Source organism: Schistocerca cancellata, chromosome 9 (assembly GCF_023864275.1).
Source record: "Schistocerca cancellata isolate TAMUIC-IGC-003103 chromosome 9, iqSchCanc2.1, whole genome shotgun sequence".
In the NCBI taxonomy this organism is placed as follows: Eukaryota; Metazoa; Arthropoda; class Insecta; order Orthoptera; family Acrididae; genus Schistocerca; species Schistocerca cancellata.
Genome location: NC_064634.1, coordinates 257,789,553 through 257,797,385, shown reverse-complemented (window position 1 = coordinate 257,797,385; position 7,833 = coordinate 257,789,553). Strand labels below are relative to the sequence as shown.

Genomic DNA, 7,833 nt, shown 5'->3' with positions numbered 1-7,833 from the left:
GCTCAGTCCGGAACCGCGCGACTGCTGCGGTTGCAGGTTCGAATCCTGCCTCGGGCATGGATGTGTGTGATGTCCTTAGGTTAGTTAGGTTTGAGTAGTTCTAAGTTCTAGGGGACTGATGATCACAGATGTTGAGTCCCATAGTGCTCAGAGCCATTTGAACCATTCTTTTTGTATTCGGATGTCATCTCGATTTTGACAAATGTTGTTGATCGTGGACGAGTGACACAGCATGAGTGATTCTGGGATGTTTGAACTTGTCCCCCCTCGGCGTTGGAGACAGCTCGAAGTTAATGAAGTTGCTTGTACTGGTATTTTATGAATAAATGTGGTTACGAGATAGATATGTGACATACACTGGAAAAATGAGGTATTATGATGACTATGGCTGATATCAATGATCAAGAAAATTGTAAAACTGTCGATGTAGACCATTAATCAAGTTAACATCGCTGTTCTTATTGAACAACTAGGTTGTAATTTCGTGAAAGTCTAATTTTCTAGCATTTAAGAGATCGCTGTACCCAACTTAAACACTGTTCCATTTCTAAAAAAAACACCTCACCTGACAAAATTACTTACAGTTCTTCTGGAAACCCATTTAACATTTGCTGCATTATGATTCAAGTAAATGAACCAAAATATTTGTATAAAAATATGTAAATAAAAACAAAAGGCCAGGTTGCCTTAAAAGAAGATAGCATTTTATAAAATTTTCTGTAGGTACCTGATAGACTGTATTCAACATGCAATCAAATTTATAGAATGTTCTAAAATATTTTTTACGTTTCAAACCAGTTTTGTAAATAACATGACAGTAGAGTGCAGAGCCTTCGTCGGGCTATGTCGAACGCTACGCATTTAATTCTTGGTGCTAGAGACTGTGTAGTCGCTGAGCTGTGACAGAGCAACTTTAAGAACTGACACTCCAGGAACAAAATTCAGATCTCTGCACGTCTTCCTGAAACATTCTCCTATGGTTTTCTTAAGCCTTTGAGCCCCAGTGCTTTCTGCCTGAAACCACAATTTTATTAATTTTTTTTGAAGTACCTATGCCTTTCGTATCAATCCACCGACGCTATTGCAAAACAAAGACTTCTGGTGGTACACTGAGGTACTTCTACGAATATAGTACATTGTAGCAGTCACTTATAGCGTTCAAAGTAACAGTCCACCCGGAGATTCTGTTGCGTGACTGGATGAGATTCTGACACTCGTTTTTTAAATAGTAGGCATATTGAGGAGACCACTGGCAGTGAAAATAAGTATTTCTAAGTTACTGTAACGCAAATTTGAGTTTGTGTAACAACTTTTATGAGTATTATATAAATGGAACGATTGGGACAGCATGTAATTGTGATACCAAATTTCTTAATTTTTCGTCGCATTTTTGCTTTTTATTTAGGATTGTCATTTGCCTTAGGAGTTATGAGTTAATGGACATTTAGAGGTGTGAGATTTTGTCTAGGAAAAAGGCGAGTTTGCTTTCAAATCTATCACATGAAATGATGGGTGGTTGAAAACTGTACGTCCCTGTGGTTCCAAAATGAAACCACCTCCTTAAAATAACTGATTATTTATCTTTTGCCAATTTAGTCTTGTATTTGTTGCTTACAATGGTTACAAAGATTCATTTTGCCAAAATTTTACGTTTATGTTCCAAAGCGAAACCTTGCATTTTCCAAATTTCCTCTTGTATTCATAGCTCACTATGATAAAATCGTTATTTATGTAAAAAACTTTAGAATTATATATTTTCTTAATGGTGGTACTCAAAGGGTTAAATGATCTTGAATGGCCGAGGGTACAGTCATATGTGCCTCTAGATCTTATTGTGATTAATGGCCATGCTGCCATGCTGTGGGTGAAGTAAGCAGAAGTTGAACAGAAACGGAATGAGATGAACAACGGGCTATGTGTGTGTGTGTGTGTGTTTGTGTGTGTGTGTGTGTGTGTGTGTGTGTGTGAGTGTGAGTGTGTGTGTGTCTGTGTGTGTGTGAGAGAGAGAGAGAGAGAGAGAGAGAGAGAGAGAGAGAGATAGAGAGAGAGAGAGAGAGTGGGCATTTTGGAGGGACAAGAAATATGAGAATATCTAGAAATCATGAACTCTTCTGTACGTGCCGGTTCACAGCTACATAAAAAATCGTCAAGTTGCAACTAGGAACTTCTGAAAATATTTCGTTGCTTTCTGTTATTACTGCCGTCTGATTTGCTTCTTAAAAGGCACCGGATATGAATTCCTGCGTAATGGAACAAAAAGCAGGAATGAAGGGTAAGACTTAATATGCCTTAGATAACGAGAACGTTGCTGACCGAACACAAGATTCCATCGAGAAAGGGTGTCTGACGAAATCGACCGTTCCTTTGACATGGGGACCAGCCGATCATTTGCCTTAAGTGGTAAGTGATAAATGGCTTGAACGTTCGTTCTCCTGAATCTTAGTCCAGCAACTTAATCGCTACTAATCGCTACACCATCTAGCTCGGTATAATGAATGACTGAGGTACTAGCCGACCAGATTTCCAGCTACAAACGATTTCCACTGAACACGTGAATAACGCTACATTGTATCTTTACTTAAATAAACCTGTGCAGTTAGATAGAGCAGGTAAACAAAAGAATAACATTTTATTTAGCTTACTCACAGCAGTCCTCCATTATGTCCACAAGATCAAAGACGGGAAATACTTTCACTGAGAATATGGATTACTTTGTTTCTGAGTAGCTGCAATGCCCGGAGGATATTTCATGTATGCCACACGAAGTTATTATCTCAGTGCCTCTTTGATACTCATAGCGAGTGCAAGTCGCACGGAAAACTGCAACTCTTTTTCTTTATTGCATTTCGATTCACCCCCCCCCCCCCGACCACAGTCTGGTTTCTGTTCGCAACAGTGAAAAACACACCTAGCAATAGTATGGTGGCTTTTCGCAACACTTAAAAAGTGGACGCACAACACTGAACACTCACGGAAAGCACTACACTACAGAGTACACATACATATGGGGGGGGGGGGAAGGAAAGGCCCTGGACAGAGGAGGGGGGAAAGAGCCGAATGTAGGGAGAGGACACAGAAGAAAAATAAAAAAAGGGGACAACTGCGTTAAATCGAACGGAATATTTAATCACTGTGTGTCAGCGGAATGCGAGGATAGAATACACTTTCACCAGCGGCATACCTATTGATGATAGTGGCCGCTATATATGTTCCATTGCATATTTAACAACGGCAGCTAACCAGTAAATAAAAGTCTGAAAACATGTTTCTGTCAAATTCTCGAGCTTTCGTTCACTAGATAGCGACGTCTGATAGTACTATCTTCAAGATGGGTATCGCTGCCGTAATTTCTTCTCGCGATAGCAAATACAGTCAGTTTACCACGATATATGGTTTTTTTAGGCGTTTAATTTTTCATTAATTTTCTTTAACTGGGTGTAGAAATTTGAAGTAAATCGGTCAAGTACTTTTCGAGATTTTTGTGACAACATTTGTCCTGTTATATTGTGTATATCAACCTATATATTTGTATATAAGCTGGGGCATTCTGAGCGCCTTGGTTAAGTGTTGTGCGTCTATTCCTAAGTCTTGCGAACGGAAATCATACTGTCGCTGGGTGTGATTTTTATATCTCTTGCGAACAGAAACCAGACTGTCACCGTGTTTTTTTAATTGTCTGTCTACTATTTTGCCTGTCTGCTTCCTGTGTATTTTGATAGCACCGCCAATCCTTTGTTTTATGTTTTAACTTCCACAATTTTCCGCCATTTTACAATTTAAGTCACCGTTTTTATCGCCTGCTTTTATTGTTTATTATCTTCTTCTTATGTTTTAAAAATTCTGTAGGCTGAAGAGCAGCGTACTAAGGTGCTGCCAGTCCGCCCCCTTCGGTCGGAATCGAAACTCAATAAAGGAAAAAAAAAGTGATCGAGGTGGTGCAGTGAGGAAGCCCCTGGAATAGTTTCAGAGAGAAACTGAACTCACATCCCCATGCGCCTATCCAGAGTTTTCGTGGTTCCCTTTAATCGTTTGAGGTCAGTGTGAGATAGTGTCTACTAAGAGCCTGTGCCGAAAGCGTCGTCCCACCCCTCTTCAGTATGAGCGTTTGCTCCGTCTTTAATGACAAACTTAATTTATTCTTTACAGAATATTGTTAATCCGTACCATACTCATTTCTTATTGGTAGCGAAATGCAGGAATATGTGCGTATTTCTTGAGATGGCCGAAAATTTCTCCTTTATCTGCTACGCAGTTACGTAAATTGAAATGTCGTAATTTTTAAAGATCGCATGCAGCGAACGTGTTAAATGAAGTATCGAGGTACTGTAGAGTCTCGATTATTTAATTTTATTGACTTCTTGCGTTTGTTTATATTGTGTAACCAAGAGGTAAATATGCGAGTACGTCAGCTTTTGACTAACGCTGGGCCACTGTATAATTCACGTCTCGCGACGATAGCTACAATTTCAGGTGAAAGTTTAAACTGTTACTTTCATATTTAATTACACGCTACGTTAGACACGGATTTCTTAAGAGAATCCCGTGGCCTTGTGCCGCCTATCTCGCTAAGATCTGGACCCTCTCGTTTCGGCACTTTCGCAACTCCAGTCGAAAAGACAGCAGTAGGTCTGACGGTGCCATTCGTGTTCGGTGGTAACGTGGAATGCTCGGAGAGATGGAAGCAAACGGCTGGGAAAAGCGGCTATGCTGGAAAGATAGTGGACGATCGGTACTCAAGATGAGCATCCGATTGTTGTTCCTGGGAGGGGTGTGGCCACTCAACGACTCGTGGCTCTTCCGAGCATATGGCGCCATCATCTTCTCAATGGGCTTGGCGACCTGTGTGGACGGTGCTCTGGCGGTGTATTTCATCTGGCGGCAGATGGAGGAGACGACACTCGTCTTGTCCAATACGTTCACGATCGGCAGCGGTGTCATGAAGATGGGCCTCTTCGTGCGAGACCGAAAGCTCTACAGCGCCCTGGTGCGCCGGCTGGACGCGCTGGTGTCCTCGCAGGACGAGTACAGCGGTAAGGACCCACAGCTGGAAAAAGTCCTCGAGGACTCGAAGAGATACGCGGTGCGCTTCCCGCTCTCCGGCTTCCTCTTCATGCTGGTGCAGGCGTGCCTCTGGCTGCCGATGCCCGCCATAGCCTACCCCGGCCAACACCGCCTGCCATTCGTCCAGCACGATTGGTCGGGCAATGGTAGCTACCGCTTCTACGAAATGTCCTACGCTCTCCAGTGCTGCTCGGCCTTCTGGCTGGGGAAGATCAGCATTGTTCTCGACTGCCAGTTCGTGGCCGTAATGGTGCTAGTCACCGCACAGCTCAAGATTCTCGCGGTACGCATGGAGAATCTGAGAACTGAGGCGAAATCAATAACAGAGTATCGTATCTGTAATGACAAGTCACCGGAGGTCGAATATGACTGTAAAATGTACAAAGATTTGCGCCGGTGCATAGAAAGTCATCAAGAAATCCTCAGGTACGTACGATACTGTAACACAACTATGCTGTGAGACACGAAATGTTAAAAATGCAGCGTTAAAAATCCGCAAGTATGCAATAAGGATCCGGTGACCTCTACTGCACCTCAGAAATTAAAGCGCCCGGTGGCTAGTCACATACTGCGCAGGAGCAGTGAGAAATTTCCATTTGCCATCCAAATTAATATTTTCTATTTTTCTCCAAAGTCGTAATACGCTCATGAAGGAATAGCAATCTAATAAAGCTAGTCGATCCTGATAATGTATTTGTAGTCCTCCTCCAGTTATATTGCCGATTCATCACAGGTAGAAAAAAATGAAAATAAAAATATAACAACTTCAACAGATTATTTATTGTTATTTGCTTCCGTTGCCTGTCAGGGCTAAGCTGGGTTAGTAGAGGTACAACTGTCTTTTTTCAAAAATATTCAAATATAGTTTCAAAATATAAAGATGATAAAATAGTACATGTTTTTAAAATTATTGAAAAGGGACATGGTACTATGAAGATGTTCGAAATTGTTTGTGGTCTTTTAAAAATTAAAATAAAAGAAATGAATGGTATTCTCGGAATAAGAACGACCCACTGCACTTCAGTGCACTGAGAAAGGATAAATTTTTAGTAGCAGACTTACCTGGTTCTGTGGCAACGGGCTTGGTGAGTTGATACGTGGCAATGTGTAGCGTGAGTAAGTAGGGTTAAAAAAAAGGGGTGCTGAGGATGGAGCCCACACCATGTTTATGTAGAGGAAAGAAAAGGAGAGAATGCGAAAAGAGAAGGAAACGTTGATGTGAGAAACAACAACAAGGATTGGATTTGTCCTACAGAAGCAATAAGTGACAGAGTATATTTATTTGTCTGAGAGAGAAAAGCTGCGGAAATTGCTTTAGGAGAAGCCTAAAAGTTTTGTAGGTGTGGGGTCGCTGGGATGTAACATGCGGTAACGTGCCGGGATTGGTGGGTGCCGAAGGGGAAGGAGGGAACAGGATTGTTAGAGTCACATTTGGAGTACGTGCAGGACATACAGATGTGTCCGGCATAGATGAGGAGGGAAGATAAAGTTCATGGTTTGGTAAAGTGTATTTGATTGGTATGCGAAACTGTCGCATAGCGTTCTAGTACAGTATCCAAATCAAGTAACGGAAGCAGCCAGGAACGTGAATACATAGGGTTACCAGTTTATATAAAACTACTTCATTATTGTAGTATGGACAATTAGAGAAAGGGTGAGATTCAACAAAAGAATCTTTAGGGTTTGTAAATTATTCACGATGGTAATCGCTTCCAAAGTACGTTCAATCTAGGCCGCAAATATTTTTCGTCAGTCTTGGGCTTACCGAATTCGGTTAACGATAGAATAAGAAAAGAGCTATTCGAGTAATCATAGGTTTCTTTACGAAGCGAGGGAGCGTTAGGGAATTGCTAAAAGATCTCCAGTGCCAGACATTGTAGCAGAGACATTGTAGCAACATATTACTCATAAAACTCTTAGCGAATATTACAATGACTAATCAAGGTCGTCGTTTAATACTCTTCCCATTCATCACTATTCGTGAATGCAAAATGGTGTGATGGGGAAGGGGGAGGAGGAAAAGGGCGGGGAGTGGAGCATAGTAACTGTACGTAATATTCCCTCTACCACATATCTTGCCACAGCAATCGAAAAACTTGTACACATGTTCTCGTACTCAGGATCACACCGTCAATCTTTCAGGAATGACAGGATGTAATCATTTCTGATTTCGCGTAATAAACTTTGTTCATGAGACGTCTGCAAGGCTCTCAGTATGTTTGACAATAGTTGCATACAAATTCTATGTAATTAAAGATGTATTCGAATAAATTTAGATTGGAAATTCCAAAAATCCCCATTACATGTTTGGTACCTTCGCAGCATAGAGCAGCCAACTCCTTCAGGTACAGCAAGTTTCTTTCATGCCATGAAATGTGTCGCAAAATAGGACAGTTGGATTAATGTATCCACAGAAAAATGAAATGAAGCATCGTTAAATCAGGCGTAGTAGTTTGGTACGCAACAGGTCTTCATCGACCTATCTAATTTTAACCAATTTCAACTGTTCGCTGTGTTCGCGTGTATTTTTTGTGATGAGGTGCTGAAACACTCAACAGAAAAGATATAAAGATCTATACTGACGAAGGAAAAACAGTAAATTGCCAGTACAGATCTTGAACTTATTGGAGAGTAAGATATTAAGCTATTTTAGTTGATGCACTAAGCACGTAGAGGACTTTGCAGAAACTGTGCTCAGTGGTGAGTGCACCTCCAAAATCTAGAACAAACCATTTGGACATCTAATCGCTGCAAATAAACTATATAATGTTC

General features: G+C 41.2%; 1 protein-coding gene across 1 annotated transcript in view; it reads left to right on the top strand.

Moving 5' to 3' along the window:
* Positions 1-4,738: 4,738 nt before the first annotated feature.
* The window catches only part of LOC126101347 (odorant receptor 42a-like), a 40,782-nt gene continuing 37,687 nt past the window's right edge, over positions 4,739-7,833 (top strand). Inside the window, exon 1 of the mRNA XM_049912017.1 lies at positions 4,739-5,487. Coding sequence (XP_049767974.1) covers positions 4,739-5,487 — 749 coding nt within the window. The remainder of the gene's footprint in view (positions 5,488-7,833) is intronic.